Raw genomic sequence first — 25,675 nt, forward strand, 5'->3', positions numbered from 1 at the left:
ATGTACCCAACAGATGCCAATGAGAGAGGACCACTGGTGCCTGACTGAATGTACTTGGGAGTCATTACACTCTAGAAAACTGCTTGCCACTGCGTTCTCCGATTCGATCCTTCCTTTTATCACTGATTAGTCAGCAACTTGTAAAAGTAGAGGGATCACTACATTATTTTCATAAACGTATTACAGAATACCATTACAGCTTTCAGACACCCCCCATTATGTGCTATTAGACTGTCAGGACTTGTTCATTTGTGGCAAACTAAAAATTAAGCAATAAGATAATCTATTCTAAATTATTAAAACCTGAGAATAGCCCTTTATGGAATTAACAAGGTATCGATATTGAGATGTAGAGAGAGAGAGAAGCATTCTTACAACAGTGAGGAGAAATTAGATGAAGCAAAAAACAAAAACCAGGCCACCTGAGCCGGTCTACAGTTACAGTAGAAGAGAAGACACACAGCTAAAGATCAGAGAGAGCTACCCCCCCTCTCTCTTTTATACACATCCTTACTCTGTCTTTTTTCTCTCTCATTCCTTTGCCTGCCCTCTCTCTCTCCCATTATGTTCCTGTACTTTTTGGATTGCAGTGTGGAGAGTCAGTACAAGTCTGGACCTCACAGCTCATGTCAGGAATCAGGAGTGGACCTACAGGTCTCTACTCTTCTACTTCAGCTGCTTGGCTCAATTGGACCTTTCTTATTGTAATTATTAGCTAACCGGATGGGTACCTGACTGACCTTACTTTGAAAATAGTGTCTGGACTTTCAAAAGTAGGCAGCTGCAGGTAATGGCCAGTACTGCATATTTCTGCTTCTGTTGCAATTTAGTTGCATTGTGATCTATTATTCATTAGGAATGTTATTTCCTGCGTCATGAACTATTTATGGAAAGTCTTTAGGAGGGGGTGTGGAGAACTTTTCATTAGCCATCTACACATTTCTCTTTCGGATTAAATATATTAGACACGAGGTACTGTATGTACATGTTTTTTGCCTTTCATCTGTCAGTTAAGTACTTTCTGCTTTTGGTCTAAATCTTCTGCTAAGTGTATGTTCTGAAAAGTTTTCAAGAAGTACTGGGACACTTATCAGTGTGTTGGGACTGGGCCAAGTAGATGTGGTCTAAGGTGCAGTGGATAGAGCAGAGAGATGTGTACTTTAACATTAACTTCATCCCAGTTAAAAGCATGATCAATGCAATAGGAAGTGGAGTGAATTGAAGTGTGTGTGTGTGTGTGTGTGTGTGTGTGTGTGTGTGTGTGTGTGTGTGTGTGTGTGTTCTGCTGTCCGGTCTCCTCCCCAGAGAATAACTGCAGCAGTGCTGGGAACGCTTCCAGAACTGAGAAAAATAAATAATATTTTACTGCAGAAAGAGAAGGGTGCTGCAGATCTCAGCCTGGGTCTACAGTCATCAGATATGCACGCATGCACACACTCACATGCACCACATTTATCACTCATACCGTATAAATTCAACATACTTATTTCACAACCATGCAGCCTCAAGAGGCACTCTCAGTCTAAAACACACACACCCTTGGATGAGTAGGTGTCCTCTGCCGTTACTGCAGCACGGTGTCTGCTCCAGAGGGAGGAGATGAGCACACACTGATTTACTGCAGCCAAAGAGCACGCACAAACACGTATACACTCACATACACACACACCCTCATATATACACATGCACTATTATAAGCACATTCTAGATGCCTACTTACAAATACGAAGTATATCACTTTGGGCTTAGGGCATGCAACTGCAAACCAGGCATTCCATCTTGAGGACACACACACACACATGCACAGCTGCACACGCATAGACTTTAGCATTAGTACCGACAACATTAGCATTACTAGCTAAGTACCTGCAACGTTAACATTAAAGTAAGTGTAAGCCATTAACAGACTGTGACAAGTATGATTCAAGACCCTCACAAGATGAATGCATGACCTAAAGTGTTGCATCAGATCACTGATTCCCTCCTTCCTCCCACTTTTCCTCGCTCCGTCTCTCGCTCCCTCTTCCTCTCTTTGCCCTTTACTCAAGGTCAAGGTCACTGACTAGAATAAATATTCAAAGAATTGTGTCTCATTTGCTTCTACTTTATAAATTATTTAGTTCTCAACAAAAAAACACAAGAACCTACACAGTGTAACTTACAATATCAGGAAAAGCATATTTCACAGTATATCAAGCACATAAGATCTTTAAAAAGTATATTCAGTGTAGACTGATTAAAATACTGTATCTTGATGGCTTCCTGTGTAATGTATTTATAATGATGTATAAATGTATTTCTGAGTGTGTACTGTATGTAAAAGGTAAATCAAAGTTTATGGCAGGGTTGCCCAACTGGCAGCCTGCGAGATGAATTTGGCACACAGTTGGTTTTATTTGCTTGTGGCGTGTAGTCATGGATGCCAAAGGAAGCCAGGTTTCCCTAAAAAAAAATGTACCAAGAAGTAAATAACAAAAAACATATAAAATCATTTGTCTTTCATCTCTCTGTGTTTTCATAATTTTCTTTCACTTCGCAAGAGGCTGATTGTTTCTGACTGGAGAAAGCATCCAAGTGAGCGAAACAGTGCCCCTCTGTCTCTGTATGTTTAGACCATCTATCTGATAATGTTTGGTCATAAAGAGTATGACATTGTTGCCGCCTGTAGTATTTTTTATTACCTTTATTTAACTAGGCAAGTCAGTTAAGAACAAATTCTTATTTTCAATGACAGCCTAGGAACAGTGGGCTAACTGCCTTGTTCAGGGGCAGAACGACAGACTTTTACCTTGTCAGCTCGGGGATTTGATCTTATAAGGGAGTGTCCTTAAAGTTACTGCATCAGCTTAGCCGGTATTTATAGGGTAGTGTTCATAATGTAACCTCATCAGCATAGCAGGTATTTATAGGGTAGTGTTCATAATGTAACCTCATTAGCATAGCAGGTATTTATAGGGTAGTGTTCATAATGTAACCTCATCAGCATAGCAGGTATTTATAGGGTAGTGCTCATAATGTAACCTCATCAGCATAGCAGGTATTTATAGGGTAGTGCTCATAATGTAACCTCATCAGCATAGCAGGTATTTATAGGGTAGTGTTCATAATGTAACCTCATCAGCATAGCAGGTATTTATAGGGTAGTGTTCATAATGTAACCTCATCAGCATAGCAGGTATTTATAAGGGAGTGTTCATAATGTAACCTCATCAGCATAGCAGGTATTTATTTGGTAGCATTTATAGTGTTACCTCTTAAGCATTGAAGGGATCTATCGTAATGTTTATAATGTTACCCTTATCAGCATAGCAGGTATTTATATGATAGTGTCATGTTCTCATTCACATAGCATCACACATTATTATTAGCAAATGTGCTGACTGTCACACACCTATTAACTTCAGCCTATAAGCACGGCACACTAAGGCAACTTCACCATTCTTGCTGATTAACCTATGGGCTCACTCATGCAATAAACACTTTCCTTTCTTTCAACCAATGGGCATAAATCTGGGGGGGTATATGTCAACTCAAACCTTGAGTCCAACACTCTAACCACTAGGCTACCTGCCGCCCCGGGATTGAATACAAGCATTTGGCCTCCCTTGATAAATAAGTACAAAATAATAGCCAATCAGAGTTGAGCAAACAGAGGTTGCTCTCTAGTTTTGTGATGAAATAAAGGTGTGGTTGAATTTTTTCTGCCACTGTGTCTTATTGTCTAAGCCTTAGGCCTATATATCACGGTCGCAATAAGGTATATGAATTAACAGGTTATAGAGCAAACAACGCAATTATCACAACACAGAGTGTAATAAAGTAGGGCATTTTTTTCTTGGCTTCCCCAGTGATTTTACCCACGCACCGCTACTGATTTTTTTGAAACATTTGAATTTTTTGGAATTTATTGTTGGACATAAAATACTGTAAAATAAATCAGAAATCAGCTCCAAGTGATTATAATTTTGGAAATCTGTTCTCAAGTATTCCCACGCATAATAGAGATGCAAGTGATCGTATGCAAATGTAAGCAAGGTTTAAAATTATTATATTTTAGAGAAATATATTTGTTTAGGGTTCTTGCGGTCAATTTGCGGTCTACAAATGATTTGTAATTATGTTCCGGCCCCCCGACCATCCACCCAAGAACAAAATCGGCCCGCGGCTGAATCTACTTGATGATCCCTGGTTTATGGTGTTGTGTGAATAGAATCTTCTATTCCACCCCCAGTGTGTGAAGTGTCTACTGAATCAGAGTGAGTATCAATTGGCGACAGCCTTTATTTCAGCTCAACAAAGGCCTGCAGTCACAGAGCCAGTAGCAGGTCCTCATGTCACTGGGCTAGTCCAAGACACACTTACCCAGCTTTTCTCCACATTCCTCGCCATTACACAACACCTGCTTGCTGACACAACCAAGCCTGGCCTGAACCCAGTTTGTTGATGCGGTTGTCTCTACAACAGGAAAGCTACACACATAAAAGATGTGTACAGTAAACAGTAAACATTATACTTCTGGTGGTGTTTAAAATGGCACGCAACATGACACAAGGGGGCGCCCTCTTTCAGAAAACTGATCATTATCGACAGTGTACAGGTCTCCATCACTACATTAACACACCCACTGCCTTGAATGTTTATATGCCTTAAAATCCTGCACCATACTGCAGGAAGTGACATTGCTCAATCCGTCTCCAAGGTTAACAGTAGTGTAGCGTGTCATTGTTGCCATTCATTATTGTGTTTTCTGGTTTAGGAAGTTAGATCTGAGTGAATGAGTGACACACAGTCAGGTAGGATTCTGTGGGTGGAAGGTGACATGGTGTGGGGCAATGATAGGCAGCCAATGTTCTGAAGTGATAGGATCAACCATGGCTTATACTCCCTTTGTATCACTGTCATCTCTCCCTTTAATGCTTAGTCTGTCTTTAATGCCCCAATTTCTATACTGTATCTATCTTGTTAAAACAAATGTATGTTACGAAAGTTCAATGAAGAAGGCTGGTCTGAATGGCTTGTCACTAGTAAAAATAATAATTCACATTGCTTCCTAACTCATCAGCATAGCAGGTATTTATAAGGGAGTGTTCATAATGTAACCTCATCAGCATAGCAGGTATTTATAGGGTAGTGTTCATAATGTAACCTCATCAGCATAGCAGGTATTTATAAGGGAGTGTTCATAATGTAACCTCATCAGCATAGCAGGTATTTATAGGGTAGTGTTCATAATGTAACCTCATCAGCATAGCAGGTATTTATTTGGTAGCATTTATAGTGTTACCTCTTAAGCATTGAAGGGATTTATTGTAATGTTTATAATGTTACCCTTATCAGCATAGCAGGTATTTATATGATAGTGTCATGTTCTCATTCACATAGCATCACACATTATTATTAGCAAATGTGCTGACTGTCACACACCTATTCACTTCAGCCTATAAGCACGGCACACTAAGGCAACTTCACCATTCTTGCTGATTAACCTATGGGCTCACTCATGCAATAAACACTTTCCTTTCTTTCAACCAATGGGCATAAATCTAGGGGGGTATATGTCAACTCAAACCTTGAGTCTCCCACTTGTTTTGCAGCAACAATCTTCCAACGACCTTCCACCTCCACCAACTGAAGGCCCGTAATCAGATCCCCGTTCTCCCAGTGGGGGAGGCAACCAGTCATCAGCATCTGGCTCTGAGGCGCACTTCTCAGAGACGAGGCCTACCCCAAACTATTCAATAAAATTCCATATTGTATTTATTCCGTCTCTGTTGTCATTCAGTTAAGCCTGTGCTTAATTGTACTTCATAGTCTTACAGGCAAGTCTGATTTACACCGTATATATACACTGAACAAAAATATAAAGCACGTGAAATGTTGGTCCTGTTTCATGAGTTGAAATAAAAGACCCCGAACTTTTCCATACACACAAAAGGCTTATTTCTTTCAAATTTTGTGTGCAAATTTGTTTACATTCCTGTTTTCTCCATTGCCAAGATAACCCATCCACCTGACAGGTGTTGCATATCAAGAAGCTGATTAAACAGCATGATTATTACACAGGTGCACCTTGTGCTGGGAACAATAAAAGGCCACTCGAAAATTGTGCAGTTTTGTCACACAACACAATGCTACAGATATCTCATGTTTTGAAGGAGCATGCAATTGGCATGTTTACTGCAGGAATGTCCACCAGAGCTGTTGCCAGATAATTTAATGTTAATTTCCTTACTATAAGCCGCCTCCAACATCATTTTAGAGAATTTGGCAGTACGTCAAACTGGCCTAACAAACGCAGATGGTGTGTATGGTGTCGTGTGGGCGAGCGGTTTTCTGAGTGCCCCATGGTGGCAGTGGGGTTGTGGTATGGGCAGGCATAAGCTAAGGACAACGAACCCAATTGCATTTCATCGATTGCAATTAGAATTCATAAAAATACCGTGACGAGATCCTGAGGCCCAATGTGAGGCCCATCTTTTGTGACCAACAAATACATATCTGTATTCCCAGTCATGTGAAATCCATAGATTAGGGCCAAATTCATTTATTTCAATTGACCAATTTCCTTATATGAACTGTAACTCCGTAAAATCTATGAAATTGTTGCATGTTGCGTTTATATTTGGTGCAAATAATACAATTAAAAATATACATTATTGAAAATGTTAGTAAATAAAATAAATCTCTACCTTATAAGATGAAATGTGTTTACATGTACATGTATGATATACATCTATAGGCCTGATCACCAATGATGATGAGACAGCCTATAGGGAGGAGGTCAGTGACCTAGCAGTGTGGTGCCAGGACAACAACCTTTCCCTCAACATCAGCAAGACAAAGGAGCTGCTCGTGGACTACAGGAAACGAAGCACGAGCACGCCCCTATCCACATCGATGGGGCTGTAGTGGAGCGGGTCAAGAGCTTCAAGTTTCTCGATGTCCACATCACTAAGGAATTAACATGGTCCACACACACAAACGCAGTCGTGTTTGGGCCAGTGACATCTTCATGTTTCTCCTAAACTGAAAGCCATACTTGTGTGTACTGTAGGAGTGAGCGGCAGGCTCCACTGGGTAGGACCATATGACCATCTCTCAAACACTGTTAGGAGTGTTCGCTCTCTCTCTCTCAGCACAGTGGGATATAACATGGCCATCACAGTCACAATCCATGTCTATGTGCATCAGATGAGGAAGATTCAAACATAATACAGCCTTGACCTCCAGTGTCATTCAGAATCACATAGCTCTTCCAGTCTCATCAGTAGGTGAAGACGCATGATCGATTTAACCACCAAAATCAATAGCTACGTCATTATGATGAAAATAAAAGGATCGAGTACTATACACTCATTGATCCTGACAATACTGATATTTGGTCTAATTGTGGCCAATAAAAGCTTTACTGCTAACATTCCACCCTCTTTGCTCGAGGCTTTTCCAGCCCTATCTATACCTAGCTTAGTCATCCTCTACACACACACACACACAAACACACACACACACACACACACACACACACACACACACACACAATAGTGTATTGATTTGGACAGCAGCGAGGGTCCTGCATTGATGTACCAGATTTCCATAGGCAGAGTAAGAAAGAGGGGGAAACCTTTGAGACCACAACACCCATGATCCTCAGCATGGACCCAGAAAGAGACAGATGGAACGGCTTCCTTCAATGGACACATCAGATCACAAAAACTACATAACACATGGAAAACAGGCTTCTTGGAATTGTGGGGTTCTTCTTCTGCATTCAAAGGTGTATGACAGTTACTTTTTATGTCCAGCAGTAATAGGCAGTCATTTATACTGTCATTGTTGCAGGAAGCAGGAGTGGGTTAGTCACTGAAAGCTCCTGGCCCAGGAAAGCTTCCACCAGCCCTATTGCCCTTTCCCTTACCTTGAGCTTAGCCCTTAGCCACCCCTAGTACAGGGCTTCCACCAGCACTAGCCCTTACCGTAGCCTACCCCAGATACCACAGGTTTAAAAAAAATTAAAAAGGGTTTCACTGACTAAATTCACAACAGGACCTTAATCATAAAACACACTCACAAATCTGCTGCCAGATACACATACATTCATTTGGGAATAATGCAAATGTATGGGCCATTAGCTCAGTTATAATGTTGATTATTCAAGTGTTAAAATAATTCTGTAAATTAATTTAGAACAAATGGCTACCAAACCAAATGTAAAGAAACAGATGACACCACACCAAGAGACTGCTGCTGGTGTCATTTCAGCCATATCTAATAAGAGTAGTCATCATACTACATAGTCAAAATACAATCACATAGTAGGATTTGGCGGTACGCCGTATATACAATCACATAGTAGGATTTGGCGGTACGCCGTATATACCGTATCCCGGGGTATTTCGAAACAACATCAGTATGGTTTCCCAATACTGTCAATAATGTTTTTTGTTTTTATACATTTGAATATTAGTACTTTTTAAATAAATAGCTGCAGTCAACTTGTGCACTAGGTAATAGATAAAGCAGACCGCGCATTATGAAGCTTACCAGTACTAGTTCCCAAAACAGCTGTTTGAGCAAGTAGTGTTTGTTTACAAAGATAGACAATGAGCACAATGGGAGCTTCATGAGGTGAGTCACCCCGACAGTGCAACTTAAGTGAGGGGATCAAGTTACAGCTGTTTGCCAGCTATGCATCTTATAACTATTAAGTTAATTTATTTGGTACATCTAAGATGGTTATCTCCAGCTGGGTTCTACTACTTTACTAATGCCAGCTAAGTGGCTAACATTAGCTTGCAAGATCAAGCTTCTTGGTAACAGCAGCAGACACGATCCCGTCCTGAAATAAGATCCCTGCTGTCTAATTTATTTTGTGCATGCTGCGTTTCGAGATGCTTGCATAACTTTAGGAGCTGGGTTGTTAATAGTAAAATGTTCACAAGCGTTCGTTAGCATTTACCTAGCATCCGCTATGGGGATTCCTCAGTACTTTTTTGCATTTTGTTAGCATTCTAGTGATGTTTTTTTTGGAGGGGGGGGCGTTACATCCTAGGATGGCACAGGCACAGTGAACCCAATCACATAGTTGTCTGTAAAAAACATTAAGTGCATAAAACAGTACCTGACAACTAGTGGAATGTACAGAGATCCCTAATACTCATAGTGAGGGAGGGTAGAAGAAGGGACACCGAACAAAAAAAAGCATTAGTCCCTCCCAAATTGTGGTCCTGGACTGGCCAGCCCCTCCAGTCAGAGACCAGTCTGTCCAGACAGAACACCTCCCCACACCAGTCAGCAGAGGTAGGGAGGGAGACACACCCCATCACCACACTGTAGGGTCCTTACGCTCCTTCTCACTGGCCTTCAGCTTTTTCTCCTGTAGGATGTTGGCCTGCAACTCTCTCTCCTGCAGCTCTCTGGTTTCCTGCAGTTTGCTCCCCTGCAGCTCCATGTCTGTCTTGGCATGGCGGTTGCAGTACTTGTACACCATGAAGAGACCCAGCAGCACCAGGACTATGGCGATGGTTCCCCCGATGGCTGCAGCCAGGATGCCTATATCTGAGATGGAGACTGGAAGGAGCAGCACAGCCAGCACACACACACAAACAACAATACATTAGTCCATGTTAAGGTTTCTATGCAACACACCAGTGTGAGTGAATGACTGACTGACCTTTGTGGACAACCCTGAGGGTGACCTCTCCGTTGATGCCGTGGACGTCGGGCAGGTTGCGGACCTGGCAGGTGTAGGTGCCGTTGAAGGTGAAGGGGACTTCATGCAGGCTGATGGAGGCGTCCTGTCTCATGATGTCCCCTGACCACACTGCATGGCCCTTAAACCGCCCCTCTGTAGGGGGGTACGCCGTCTCCTGGTAGTAAAACACCTGACACACACACACACACACACACACACACACACACACACACACACACACACACACACACACACACAGTTATGCGCTGCTCTAAAATGTTGATGTTTTACATAATACTCTGCTCAAAAAAGCCTCCATGTCCATCCAGTAGCCAAGCTGGTTTACGACGCTAACCCAGTCTCCCTCCTAATTCAGACACCTTCCTTGTATGGCAAGTGTTAGTTCTGCTTCCAGTGTGGAAAGGTCACCCACCGACTCCTCAGCTCCCTGGCTCAGGGGACGGAAGTTCCAGGAGACAGCCACAGAGGAGTGGGACACTGGGTGTTTGGACTTAAAGGTGCACTTCAATCTCACTTCTGTCCCGTTCAACGCCTCCACTTCATTGGATGTGAAAATCTCCATTCCAACGACTCGCAGCACACCTGACACACAGAGTAGACCCAATGAGACACGTAAGCACAGCTATATACACTACATTATATACACAATAACCCTGAGAGTAGCATGAGCCAGCACCTTATCAAAGTCCTTACAGAACTTTTAGAGCACACTATTAAAGACAGAAAACTGTATTTCACAGCCTCATGTGTACACATGATGACCATGAGAAGGTTGATAGCGGTTTTAGCAACAACCGTGTCTGTTTACACATCTTCAGTCTAAACTCGGTCCGCTCTCTTCAGTAAACGCAGCCTCGACTTCCAAAAAGTCAAGTGGTTCGTTGACTACACTTTTCAAATCCCTGGAGCTATAGCGTAGCCCAGTACTACGTGTACCCTCCCTCAAACGCTTCAACCTGTACTCAGTCAAACCCTTCAAGCATGTTCTCTCCTACAGTACTTTGTGCGGTCCAGTGTGGACCGACCACCATAGAGCTGAGCTAGAGTTATAAATCACAACCGAGTCAAACACAAACTGAATTTATATATAAAAACTATCAAATTAGAAAGCAGGTGGAGTGGCCCTGTATTGATTCACTCAGCATTAAGTCTTCACAGGTCCAACAGACCCGAAATTCAGAGATTCGGCCCGGGTTGGGTACGGGTCCTAAATTCAGACTTTTGTCTCTGATCTGGGTTGGGTCAAATATAATTTCCATGGGTCTTAATTTACTATTAAAATTGCCTACTGGACCCGATTGGACTCGTCCTCCGTTAATGGAATGTGTGTGAGGTGATGAGAACTGCGCAAGCTTGTTATCTGTGTCAGCAATTTGCAACTCAATAAAACGTATATCTTATGTCCAGCTGAAACTGGTTCTGGCTGCTCACCTAACATGTGCCTGCTGCTGAGGAGGGAGAGAGAGCGAGTGAAAGGAGCCTTGGCTACTGTTGATTGAGAAGATGGCAGCATTTTTTATTGAATTAAAACAAAAGTAAGAGGAGAAAGGGTATAGTGAAAAGAAAACTCGGAGACAAGTTTTACTTGTATTGTTTTTTAAATGTAATATTTAATTTGATATTTTATAAACAATACAAAACATACACATGACATCATACAAATATCAACTACGTCACACCTGCCCAGACCCACTAGCACCCCCCATCTCCAGCGTCCACATCACTGTACGCCACATGGCCTCAAACTGTACCATTTTGTTGTTTCTCTCCGTAGCCCACACACTTTCAATTTTTAGATAAAGCATTTGGCTTTTCCATTGTGTGAATGACGGAGGATTGGTTGATTCACAGTTAAGTATATATATATATATATACATGTTGTTTTTAGATGATTGACGAGATAAGCATCGTCCAACCCATCAGGTATCTCACTTCACCCTCATATGCCAGGTCTTGAAATGCATACAGGCGGATTAAAAGTCAATTGACATTGTAAAAATGTAACAACAATATTTCCTTCTGACAGCCAACTTTATAACTCCGCTCATAACTTTTGGACTTTATAACATTCCCTGACGGCATGGATTATTGAGTCCTTATTAGTTTTACAGTTTTCATATTGTAGTAGACAAAGATGAGAAGACCGTTGGCATGGCCAAATGGACCGCGTGCAACTCACTATTAAGGTTAGAAGCAATTGAACTTATTTTCGTATTCATTATAATGATTATTATTAGAGGTCGACCGATTAAAATCGGCATGGCCGATTAATTAGGCCCATTTCAAGTTTTCATAACAAAACGGTATTCTGCATTTTTGGACGCTGATTATGGCCGATTACATTGCACTCCACAAGGAGACCGCGTGGCAGGCTGACCACCTGTTACGCGAGTGCAGCAAGTAGCCAAGGTAAGTTGCTAGCTAGCATTAAACTTATCTTATAAAGAAAACAAACATAACTTTAACTAGTTTAACTAGCTTGTCCTGCGTTGCAAATAATCAATGCGGTGCCTGTTAATTTGTCATCGAATCACAGCCTACTTTGCCAAATGGGTGATTTAACAAGCGCATTCGCAAAAAAAAGCACTGTTGTTGCACCAATGTACCTAACCATAAACATCAATGCCTTTCTTAAAATCAATACACAAGTATATATTTTAAAATCTGCATATTTAGTTAAAAGAAATTAATGTTAGCAGGCAATATTAACTAGGGAAATTGTGTCAATTCTCTTGCGTTATGTGCAAGCAGAGTCAGGGTATATGCAGCACTTTGGGTCGCCTGGCTCGTTGCGAACTGTGTGAAAACCATTTCTTCCTAACAAAGACCGTAATTAATTTGCCAGAATTTTACATAATTATGACATAACATTGAAGGTTGTGCAATGTAACACCAATATTTAGACGGATGCCACCCGTTAGATAAAATATGGAATGGTTCCGTATTTCACTGAAAAAATAAACGTTTTGTTTTCAAAATGATAGTTTCCGGATTTGACCATATTTTTTTTATTTTTTTTTAACCTTTATTTAACCAGGAAGGGCTCATTGAGATTTAAAATCTCTTTTTCAAGAGCGTCCTGGCCAAGATAGGCAGCGCCAAGTCATTACAAAAATTACAGACAAACAACATGAAAAACTACAAGTAATCTAGTAAAAACCATAGAATTAACAAAGAATATAACAAAATCAAAAACAGCAAATTAAAAACATTGACATGTCAGGGAATCAGTCTCAAGATCATTCATCAGTGATTTAAAAATACCAATCGGGACAAGTTCTTCCAGTTTAAAAGTATTTTGTAAGGCGTTCCAAGACGATGGCGTAGAGTACATAAAAGCCCTTTTACCAAATTCAGTTCGGACATTTGGAACAGTTAGCAAGATAAAGTCCCGCGAACGAAGAGAGTACCCACCACATTTCTGAACAATAAAAATGCCCAAATAAAAAGGTAGTAAACCCAAAATGGCTTTGTAAATAAAAGTGTACCAGTGACTGAGCCTACGAGTGACTAGAGAAGGCCAGCCAACCCTGGTATACAAAGTGCAGTGGTGCGTAAGGGTTTTGCAATTTAAAATAAATCTCAAAGTGCCATGGTAAAGGGTGTCAATTGATCTCAAACACTGAGCGGAAGCATTCATATATAAAATATCCCCATAGTCTAGTAAAGGCATAAATGTAGCTGATACTAGCCTCCTTCTGGCTTCAAAAGAAAAACAAGCCTTATTCCTAAAATAAAATCCTAATTTCAGCTTCAATTTTTTTGTAAGTTGTTGAATATGCATTTTAAAAGAGAGGCCATCATCAATCAAAATTCCAAGATATTTATATGAGGTTACAACCTCAATCTCCTTGCCCTGACAGGTAGTAATAGGTGAAAGGTTCAGAGGTCTATTTCTTGCTTTAGAAAACACCAGTAGTTTAGTTTTGTCAGTATTGAGGATAAGCTTCAATTGAGACAAGGTATGTTGAACAGTATTAAAAGCAGTTTGCAAGTTCTGGAAAGCTTTTGTAAGAGATGAAGCACAACAGTAAATAACAGTATCATCAGCATAAAAATGAAGTTGTGCATTTTGGACATTTTTGTCTAAATTATTTATATAGTGAATAAGAGAGGACCAAGTACAGAGCCTTGGGGCACACCATTTAAGACAGACAATTTAACAGACCTAAGCCTATCAAATTGAGTGCACTGAGTTCTATCAGACAGATAGTTAACAAACCATGCAACTGCATGCTCAAAGACCTACACTCGACAATCTCTGCCTTAGTATAGCATGATCAACTGTATCAAAAGCCTTAGAGAGATCAATAAAAAGTGAGACACAATGCTGTTTTTTGTCAAGAGCTTCAGTGATATCATTTAAAACCTTCATGGCTGCTGTAATTGTGCTATGCTTCTTCCTGAAACCCGATTGGTACATTGATAAAATAGAGTTAGTATATAAAAACTCTTTTAGCTGGTCACTCACAAGGGTTTCAAGTATTTTCACCAGGGGTGACAGCTTTGAGATTGGCCTATAATTATTTCAAATAGTTGGATCTCCCCCTTTTAAAAGTGGCAGCACAAATGCTGATTTCCAGATATTAATGACCTAAGGCTAGTATTTGTGTGTTTATTAGATTGTAAATAAGTCTATGATTTGATATAACAGTCTAACTGAGCAGTGGTAGGCAGCAGCAGGCTCGTAAGCATTCATTCAAACAGCACTTTCCTGAGTTTGCCAGCAGCTCTTCACAATGCTTGAAACACAGCGCTATTTATGACTTCAAGCCTATCAACTCCCGAGATTAGGCTGGCAATACTATAGTGCCTATAAGAACATCCAATAGTCAAAGGTATATGAAATGCAAATGGGATAGCGAGAAATAGTCCTATGATAACTACAACCTAAAACTTCTAAACTGGGAATATTGAAGACTCATGTTAAAAGGAACCCCCAGCTTTCATATGTTCTCATGTTCTGAGCAAGGAACTTAAACATTAGCTTTTTTACATGGCACATGTTGCACTTTTACTTTCTTCTCCAACACTGTGTTTTTGATATTTTAAACCAAATTGAACATGTTTCATTATTTATTTGAGACTAAACTAATTTTTATTTATGTATTATATTAAGTTAAAATAAAGTGTTCATTCAGTATTGTTGTAATTGTCATTATTACAAATAAATATAAAAATATATAAAAATCAGCCAATTAATTGGTATCGTCTTTTTTTGGTCCTCCAATAATCAGTATCGGCGTTGAAAAATCATAAAATCGTTCGACCTCTATGATAATTGTTGGCCAACTTAAAATATGCAACAAGTGTTTTGTTTCATTGTTTTAAGCCATTTTCTTCCACCCACTAATGTTGTGTTTGGCACAATATAGGGCTACTAGCACTCAAACCATAAAAATGTAAAACCAAAGAGCGAGTGAGATGCAAAAAACTTACACTGAACAAATATATAAAACACAACATTCAATAATTGAAGATTTTACTGAGTTACAGTTCATATAAAAGGAAATCAGTCAATTTAAATAATGAATTAGGCCCTAATCTATGGATTTCACATGACTAGGAATACAGATATGCAACTGTTGGTAACAGATACCCAATTATTTATTTTTTTAAGTAGGGGGGAGTGGATCAGAAAACCAGTCAGTATCTGGTGTGACCACCAATTGCCTCACGCTACACAAAACATCTCCTTCGCATAGAGTTAATCAGGCTGTTGATTGTGGCCTTTGGAATGTTGTCTCACTCATCAATGGCTGTGCGAAGTTGCTGGATATTGGCGGGAACTGGAACATGCTGTTGTACACGTCGATCCAGAGCATCCCAAACATGCTCAATTGGTGACCCCTTGACTTTTTCCACATTTTGTTACGTTACTGCCTTATTCTATAAATCATTTAATCGTTTTCCCCTAATCAATCAACACACAATAGACAAAGCAAAAACAGTTGAGATTTCTGCAAATTCATAAAAAATTCAAAACGGAAATATCACATTTATATAAGCATTCAGACCCTTTACACAGTACTTTGTTGAAGCATCTTTCGCAGCAATTACAGCCTTGAGTCTTCTTGGGTATGACACTACAGCTTGGCACACATATATTTGGGGAGTTTCTGCCATTCTTCTCTGCAGATCCTCTCAAGCTTTGTCAGGTTGGATGGAGAGTGTCGCTGCACAACTATTTTCAGGTCTCTCAAGGACATTCAGAGACTTGTCCCGAAGCCACTCCTGCGTTGTCTTGGCTGTGTGCTTAGGATTGTTGTCCTATTGGAAGGTGAACCTTCACCCCAGTCTAAGGTCCTGAGCACTCTGGAGCAGGTTTTCATCAAGGATCTCTCTGTACTTTGCTAGATCCTCCCAGTCCCTGCCACTGGAAAAACATCCCCACAGCATGATGCTGCCACCCCATGCTTCACCGTAGGGATGGTGCCAGGTTTCCTCCAGATGTGACGCTTGGCATTCAGGTCAAAGAGTTCAATCTTGGTTTCATCAGACCAGAGAATCTTGTTTCAACCAATATTCTTTTTGTAATTTGTTTCAGGCAGATTTTAAGGGCACGTAACTGTGGATCATTTGGCCAATAGGACTATCGCTCGTTTATTTATGGCACTGACAGCGCCCAGTCGGAGGTGTCTTTCGCTCTCTCTACTCTTTGATCTAAACTGGTCACCCAGACCAGAACCAGCACTAGTCTGTTTGGGTCTTTTTCCCCACGTGCCTTTTCGGAACGGGTCTGACTGTCCTCGGGTCCACTCGCAACAGACCTTTATATTTGGCAGTCTCTCTGTGTGTGTGTCTCTGTCTGGTTAACGATACCGGCAGGTGGCTGGTTAATGATTGTAGGTGTTCAGTCCAGAGGTCCACGTATGAGAGCCTGAACAAGCAAGGGAGTATAAAAAGATTCTGATAAAAGGTATAAAAAAAAACATCAAGCGTTCTGGCAAACATGAAAATCTTCCATCTGTACCCATTGGCACCACTCTGAAGCGTAGATTAGATTTATCTCCTTCAGGAGTTCGGTGTCCAGGCACGGAGGACGGCAGGGTAGGGGCTCGAGACAAACAGGGATTAATACCAGCCATGAGCATTCCTTTTTCCTTCATGCTCTGTCTCATTTCCCTGATAGCCCTGTGTTATGGATTAAAACAGTCAGTCCCTCTAAATCAGCATCCAGGTAATTCCTATCCATCCTGTCATGTCCATGGGCAGACAAGCAAAAGATCAGTAAAAAAACACTGTAGAAAGTATCTGAGCTGAGGGAACCATCCTGGCAAATCGCTGTGTTGTAAGAAACTACATTCACTACCCTAGAGTAGACATGACAGCACTAAATCAATCAACCCGATGGCTGAGCTGCACTTCCCCAGACAGACTTCAGAAAGGCCCCTCTCTGCGCTCACTGATTGGATGGAATTCATGTGATGACAGATGTGTTGTATTATACAAACTAGAGCAGGAACACAGTACTTTGAGTACAGGGAGGAGAGATAGTCCTCCCATGTCCTTGAAAGTATAACCCACATAAACAAAACAGAGACATTTACAGAACGGATGCTTTCAAATAAACACTGGGTGTGATCCACTAACCTTTGGCTGAGTTGTTTCAAGGCAGAGCTAGTCAGAGTCAGATCCAAAGAATAAATACAATCTGCAGCACTAAAGACACTCCCCTGCTTCATGATATCAGACATCCAGATAAAGCCCTCTCAAACACAGAGATATAGGGCGTATTACACACAACGGATAGGTACACAGTATAGACTTTCATATTCATACATCAATACCATGAGAAGAATATTCAGTATTTTCACACACTCAATGGTAGCAGAAAATAATAAAACAGTGATACTACTGGCTGTTGTTTTCACAACCTGATAGAGAACTAAATCATTCCTGGAGTAACCTGTCCTTCCATATCAATCTAACAATTATCCAAGAGGACAATAACTTATGATCACTATGAGCTTTGGCCTGGTCAACCTGAGAAACATGTCAGAAATGTCAATATATACTGCATGTCCAAGCTATTCTATAATGATAAAGTATAAATCAAGAGTAGGCTACTCATTATCAAGATTATGGAAATTAGATTGGGGTTCTGGTCACCTGACCTGTAGCCATCTGAGCCTGACAGTGGCAGAGACGGGACCAAGTCACTATTATTCGAGTCACAAGCAAGTCTCAAGTCACAAGGTCAGAGTTCTCAAGTCGAGTCCCAAGTAGAACGGGTCAAGACTCGAGTCCAAGTCGTGCATTCTATCAGCAAGTCAAATCGAGACATAAGTTAAGTCAAGACTCAAGTAAAAATAAAATCGATACATGCAACGACTTGTTCAACTACAAATCTTTGTTTATGTATTGAGACAGCCTTTTCGTAATTTTGTCTACAACACATTTTGATTAGCATTTGTAATTGTAAAACTTGTAGCAGTCGTAAGGGCATAGAATCAGCAGAAGGCAAGGCAGGTTGACGTGCTCAGAGAGTAGATTTATTTACAGGTCTTGGTGATCCAATGGTGAAAGCGCCATTTCATACGAAAAGGCAATTTCCACATCCATTGTTACATTGGTACATTCATCTTAACCAGACTTAATGATTATTAATGATGTTTCAACACAATGCATACATGGAACAATACATTCTCTTATTCAATGTTCTGACTCCAAAGCGAAGGGTGCAGGCCACGAAGCCTATTTCTATGGGCACAGAGGTGCGCGTGCTCCTATTACGCACAACGAGAATAAGAGGCACGGAACTCCGACATAACCGAGGAAATATGAACAAAAGGAAACCATATATTGAATTAAATAAACAGAACTTCTACCCCATGAATCTTGTGAACGGTCATGTGCGCAATAAACATTGCGTCCACTCAGAGGGAACGAAATGGTTGGCAAAATGAAAATATACTGCTCAAAAAAATAAAGGGAACATTTAAACAACACATCCTAGATCTGAACGAAAGAAATAATCTTATTAAATACTTTTTTCTTTACATAGATGAATGTGCTGACAACAAAATCACACAAAAATGATCAATGGAAATCCAATTTAACAAACCATGGAGGTCTGGATTTGGAGTCACACTCAAAATTAAAGTGGAAAACCACACTACAGGCTGATCCAACTTTGATGTAATGTCCTTAAAACAAGCCAAAATGAGGCTCAGTAGTGTGTGAGGCCTCCACGTGCCTGTATGACCTCCCTACAACGCCTGGGCATGCTCCTGATGAGGTGGCGGATGGTCTCCTGAGGGATCTCCTCCCAGACCTGGACTAAAGCATCCGCCAACTCCTGCACAGTCTGTGGTGCAACGTGGCGTTGGTGGATGGAGCGAGACATGATGTCCCAGATGTGCTCAATTGGATTCAGGTCTGGGGAACGGGCGGGCCAGTCCATAGCATCAATGCCTTCCTCTTGCAGGAACTGCTGACACACTCCAGCCACATGAGGTCTAGCATTGTCTTGCATTAGGAGGAACCCAGGGCCAACCGCACCAGCATATGGTCTCACAAGGGGTCTGAGGATCTCATCTCTGTACCTAATGGCAGTCAGGCTACCTCTGGCGAGCACATGGAGGGCTGTGCTGCCCCCCAAAGAAATGCCACCCCACGACTGACCCACCACCAAACCGGTCATGCTGGAGGATGTTGCAGGCAGAACATTCTCCACGGCGTCTCCAGACTCTGTCACGTCTGTCATGTGCTCAGTGTGAACCTGCTTTCATCTGTGAAGAGCACAGGGCGCCAGTGGCGAATTTGCCAATCTTGGTGTTCTCTGGCAAATGCCAAACGTCCTGCACGGTGTTGGGCTGTAAGCACAACCCCCACCTGTGGACGTCGGGCCCTCATACCACCCTCATGGAGTCTGTTTCTGACCGTTCGAGCAGACACATGCACATTTGTGGCCTGCTGGAGGTCATTTTGCAGGGCTCTGGCAGTGCTTCTCCTGCTCCTCCTTGCACAAAGGCGGAGGTGGGCGGTCCTGCTGCTGGGTTGTTGCCCTCCTACGGCCTCCTCCACGTCTCCTGATGTACTGGCCTGTCTCCTGGTAGCGCCTCCATGCTCTGGACACTACGCTGACAGACACAGCAAACCTTCTTGCCACAGCTCGCATTGATGTGCCATCCTGGATGAGCTGCACTACCTGAGCCACTTGTGTGGGTTGTAGACTCCGTCTCATGCTACCACTAGAGTGAAAGCACCGCCAGCATTCAAAAGTGACCAAAACATCAGCCAGGAAGCATAGGAACTGAGAAGTGGTCTGTGGTCCCCACCTGCAGAACCATTCCTTTATTGGGGGTGTCTTGCTAATTGCCTATAATTTCCACCTGTTGTCTATTCCATTTACACAACAGCATGTGAAATTTATTGTCAATCAGTGTTGCTTCCTAAGTGGACAGTGTGATTTCACAGAAGTGTGATTGACTTGGAGTTACATTGTGTTGTTTAAGTGTTCCCTTTATGTTTTTGAACAGTGTATATTGTAGGCCTATCAAACATGAAATGTCTTCATGTTGTAATAAACGGTACCGGGATGGAATGAAACACTAGCAATTATTTTAGTATTAGATATAGATTTACCACACAGGGCCAATGAATTTAAACATGTGAAAGCAAGAGCAAACATTTCAACAAGAGAAAAAAAAACTCAATTTGCCGGTGTTTGGACAGCGGCGCCTATGCTGAGTCTTTGCCACAGTAATTACTCATTTTAAACAAATTCCAAATGAAAGCTTCATAAGTAAATCATCAATTTCAAGCAATTGTTACATACCAAAATACCAATAGGCCTATGCTAGTATTTGTGCCCCACTGCCGATGAGCTTGCAAAGTAAACAGTTAATATTCTTGATCACCAAACAATTTTTAGAGCTGCATATTTATTTATTATGGCAATCCTCTCTACCTATAATTTGACATTCTTCCTCTATGGATTATTGGCGATCACACAGGTATTTGCTCTTTATCAAAAAACAACAGGACCAACTGACTTTATTTTTCTCCATTCACCCAGTGGGTCAGACGCTGGGCACCAACCACATCACAAATTCTCTTCAGGTATTGAACCTGAACATATCCGTCGTTACCCCTGAGATGACTCCTTTAAATGGGTGCTCTACTCCGAAGTTCAAAACACAAAACTTCTGTCCGGATTATTTTGAGGCTCACTGCAATCTTCCTCTGTTCTTCAGAAATACAATTAATCAAAATAAGCCCACTCCTGGTCACTGACTGACTCCACTTTTCCCAGCGCATACATCACTATTTGACACCTCAAACGGGTTTCCCACATTCATCCTTACTCAAACGCATCTCGACAAAAAGCGATTCATTATCATTCATACACGTATCCTCCACTCCAGTTTTAGACAATGTCCTTTTTGTTCCAGCTTTCGCTACTACTGTTGTAGTGTCAGAACACTCGACTTCACCAACTTTGCTCCAAACTGAGCATCCACTTCCGCCATCTTTTCCAAATTTCAACCGGAATCTCCAACATCCCTCATAATTTGATGTTCGCGCTGCACCCAATCCTACAGCTGTACAGCAAATCAGCAATCCGTTCGCTCACCCGGCCTTTGTTGATTGATAGTTTGCTTGTCAAATCAGAGTGCGGAGTGTGCGTTGCACTAGCCAATCTGTTGCAGGTTTTTTTTCTCCAAGGGCGATGCTGAGGCTACCGTCTCTGGCTGCGTGTAGAGTGAAAGGTGCTGCATGCATGGTCAATCCGACATTTGCAGTGGCCTTACAGAATTTACTGTGATAGAGCCTATGCCGAAGTCAGAGCATTCATACTTCTTGCTCTTCACGGAGTAGAGCTGTTGTGAAGGAAGTTGTCAACGAAGTGAGTTTGTATTTATACAGGACCTACCGCCCCCACCGATCGTCAACCAATCATGTCAATGCAGAGCTATACGGAGCCCTCTGCATTGTTAGAAAATTTGAGAGGCGGGCGATGCGGTAAGGAGCTTGATTTGGATTTGGCCTCTGCAAGCCTCCGAAGGCCCCGCAATTGCGTCACACCCTCCATATGGAGCCTCCAACCACATTTTCGGATCAAGTATAAGGTACTAGGTAACTATCCCCCTGTAATTCAGATTAAGACCACAAGATGTCACCAAATTATTTCACAAACACTTTCCCTGGCTGCCACCCCAGCTAGCACAGTGGATCTGGGCCGATTCCGGCTGAGAGTTGGGGCACTAGGCTGAGAGTCAGACTCGGCCGACGTCATGTGGCCCGAGTCTGGGCCGCCTTAAGCAGTATTACTTATGGCTAGGATGCGGGGATTGAGCTCGGGCCGATTCCGATGTGAGTTATCTTACCCAAATGTATTACTTGGGTCTTGGGCCGATTGGGGCTACTCTCTGGCAGATGATTACACGGATTTATAACATTTCATTATTTATTTAGTTTTCCATATTTTGTCATTGTTTCTGTGATTTCTTTTACACAGCATTTTATGTCATATAGCCAGCTATGTTTTTAAGAGAGAGCTTTTCAATTGGCATCTCTCCCCCTGTTTTCAGTCACTGGATTAGGTGTGAGCAGTGCAGGAGGTAGGCTAATGAGTTGTGCTCCAATTTGACTGGGAATAGCTTTATTTGTGACCTACGTACAAATTAGAATCGTGCAATAAATCCCATTTTATTTGTCATGTGCCAAATACAACAGGTGTAGACCTTACCGTGAAATTCTTACTTACAAGCCATTAACCAACAACGCAGTTAAGAAAATATTTACTAAATAAACTAAAGTAAAACAATTTTTTAAAGCAACAATAATTCCGTACCGGTACTGAATCACTATACGGGGGTACAGATTAGTCAAGGTACGTAGGTATGGGTAAAGTGACTATGCATAGGTAATAAACAGCGAGTTGCAGCAGTGTAATAGTCCCGGTGGCCATTTTATTAATTGTTCAGCAGTCTTATGGCTTGGGGGTAGAAGCTGTTTGGACCTAGACTTGGCACTCCGGTACCGCTTGCCGTGCGGTAGCAGAGAGAACAGTCTATAACTTCAGTGAATGGAGTGACAATTTTTTGGGCCTTCCTCCGACACCGCCTAGTTAGTATATAGGTTCTGGATTGCAGGAAGCTTGGCCCCAGTGATGTACTACGTACTACCCTCTGTAGCACCTCACAGTAGGATGCCGAGCAGTTGCCATACCAGGCGGTGATGCAACCGGTAAGGATGATCTCGATGGTGCAGCTGTAGAACTTTTTGAGTATCTGCGGAGCCATGCCAAATCTTTTCAGTCTCCTGATGTGGAAAAGGCGTTGTCATGCCCACTTCACAACTTTGTTGGTGTGTTTGGACCATGATAGTTTGTTGGTGATGTGGACACCAAGGAACTTGAAACTCTCGACCCGCTCCACTACAGCCCCGTCGATGTGAATGGGGGCATGTTGGGCACACCCTCAGCAAAGCATAAGACAGTTGCCACATCAATGTTACACTGAATTAATGAGTTAAGTAATTAAAATGTTATATTCCATTCCAATATTATATTCCAATTCATCTTTTTTGAATTAATTATAAAACAACTATTTAAAACCTTTTGCTCCTGAATGTCATTTTAAAGACTACTGGGATATAAAATCTGGCATTATTCAAATAATATTTAGTGCAATTATACATAATGGATATTATGGAAAAGGAACAACAAAGAAAAGATCAAAGAAAATGTATGTGCAGGTGATTTAAAGAGGGACTTTGTATCAAATCTCCTCATAGTTTGGATATTAATGTGCAACACCATTTCCCCCAATATGTTATTTAAATAATTAAAATAAGACAACTAGACTTAGCTTTTAAGTATTACTTACTAAAGTTACCCCGGTACTTAAAAAAACACCCCTTTTCTAAAAGCAACATTTCATGAAATGACAAAAAAAGTGTAAACTGTAGCCATTTATTTCCCTTTGTAGTTTATTCGCCTTAACATGACCTTCATCCCATATATATTCTTTCCAAACGTTGCTTTGTGTCAGAAATTAGACTGTGTTCTTATAGGGGGTTAAGGGGATAGTTACTTCCTAGTACCCTGAATTGGCTTTAATCCACAAGACTCTGTGCCACAAAACGAGTGACAAAGCATTACAAAACCTGGCAAGATCATTTCAAGTCTCAAGTCAAAGTCAAGTCATTTTATTTTCTATTAAGTGGAGTCTCAAGTCATCAAATGTGTGACTCGGGTCCACAACTGGACAGTGGTGTCAATGTGATTCGTGAGCAAGAAGACTGCTGGAGCCTCTGATCAATGTTTTGACTGAATAATAATAGGCCTAAGTGTTCATGTAAAACTATAAATTATCAACAATATTCGTTTGATTTACTTGATCATACAGAATAGCGACTAAATGCCATAGGACTGAACACATAAATTAATGAAGTAACTTCGAACTCACCTGGCACTGCGAATAAACCCATAAACGCGAGGAACTGTTGCCATGTCCGATACATTTGATTGTCAGTTTGTCCAGGCCTCAAATACACTGACAAACTTTCAACGAGTTACTAGAAACCTTCAAAAGTGAACGTTTTAAGGATAATTCAGGCGAATACCTCAACAGGTTTTTGATAAAGAGTCCTAGCTCTAGGACTCGGAAGTTTGAAACGCAAAGGCTGTGTGTGCACTCGGGCTGTAGGCGGAGTCAGCATTACGCACCTTTTTCCTTTGACCGACTGGTGGGAGGCGCACGCTGTTGTAAAACATGTTTGAGTAAAACCTGTTTTTGTCCCCCCAAAACGGTGCAAAGTATTAATACTGCTGGCCTACCTTTACTTTTATCCAAGACTTGATGCAATTAGGATATGTCAAAACTGTCTACTGCTGCTCAAACGTCTTTGTTTTCTTAAAAAAATAGGCTACTGAGGCAAAATCATCTTGAACATTTTCCGTTTTCTTCCCCCGTCATTTGCGCAGAGGCATTAAGCATAGCCTACCTATGCTGCCCTACAAAGTGAAACAGAAAAATGGCTTCAAAGTTGTTTTGCTAGCCAGCCAAATATATTGTAGGTAGATCATTGATAATGCGCTGATGTATCATCTTATTATGTAGTCATTTGTATTCATATCAATCATAACCACTGATTTGACCTATGACCCATAAAATGCAGATACTGCAATCTGCCTTTGAATGACCTTAAACAACTACACTGAACAAAAATATAAACTCAACATGTAAAGTGTTGGTCGAAAAAAAGCACAAAAAGCTTATTTCTTAAACATTTTGTGAACAAATGTGTTTACCTCCCTGTTACTAAGTATTTCTCCATTGCCAAGATATTCTATCCACCTGACAAGTGTGGCATATCAAGAAACCGATGACCATTACACAGGTGCACCTTGTTCTGGGGACAATAAAAGGCCACTCTAAAACGTACAGTTTTGTCACACAACACAATGCCACGGATGTCTCAAGTTATGAGGGAGCGTGCAATTGGCATGCTGACTGCAGGAATGTCCACCAGAGCTGTTGCCAGATAATTGAATGTTAATTTCTCTACCATAAGCCGCCTCCAACGTCATTTTAGACAATATGGCAGTATGTCCAACCGGCCTCACAACCACAGACTACGTGTATGGCGTCGTGTGGGCGAGTGGTTTGCAGATTGTGGCGGTGGGGTTATGGTATGGGCAGGCATAAGCTACGGACAATGAACATTTTATCGATGGCAATTTGAATACATAGAAATACTGTGACAAGATCCTGAGGCCCATTGTGAGACCCATTTTTTAAGGTACTGTATCTGTGACCAACAGATGCATATCTGTATTCACAGTCATGTGAAATCCATAGATTAGGGCTTAAAGATTTCTTTCAATTGACTGATTTCCTCATATGAACTGTATATCAGTAAAGTCTTTGAAATTGTTGCTTGTTGCGCTTATATTTTTGTTTAGTATATATGGGTAATGCAAAGGCAAAGTGCAGTATTTACAATCTA

At 41.3% G+C, this 25,675-nt stretch overlaps 1 protein-coding gene and 1 long non-coding RNA gene across 2 annotated transcripts; both read right to left on the minus strand.

Annotated features, from left to right (window-relative positions):
• Positions 1–4,257: 4,257 nt before the first annotated feature.
• LOC115149019 (uncharacterized) lies at positions 4,258–5,950 on the minus strand. Its single transcript, XR_003866777.1, has 2 exons — positions 5,147–5,950; positions 4,258–5,054 (listed from the first exon to the last, which is right to left on the minus strand). It is a non-coding gene; the product is annotated as an uncharacterized LOC115149019 (long non-coding RNA).
• Positions 5,951–8,076: 2,126 nt separating this feature from the next.
• LOC115149020 (myelin protein zero-like protein 2) lies at positions 8,077–24,371 on the minus strand. The gene is made up of 4 exons (XM_029691473.1): positions 24,133–24,371; positions 10,125–10,294; positions 9,671–9,881; positions 8,077–9,567 (listed from the first exon to the last, which is right to left on the minus strand). Exons 1-4 carry the CDS (start codon positions 24,185–24,187, stop codon positions 9,320–9,322), a joined length of 684 nt encoding a protein of 227 aa, XP_029547333.1. The 5' UTR covers positions 24,188–24,371; the 3' UTR covers positions 8,077–9,319.
• Between the last annotated feature and the right edge of the window lie 1,304 nt (positions 24,372–25,675).

The sequence above is a fragment of the Salmo trutta genome, chromosome 15, assembly GCF_901001165.1.
Source record: "Salmo trutta chromosome 15, fSalTru1.1, whole genome shotgun sequence".
Lineage (NCBI taxonomy): Eukaryota > Metazoa > Chordata > Actinopteri > Salmoniformes > Salmonidae > Salmo > Salmo trutta.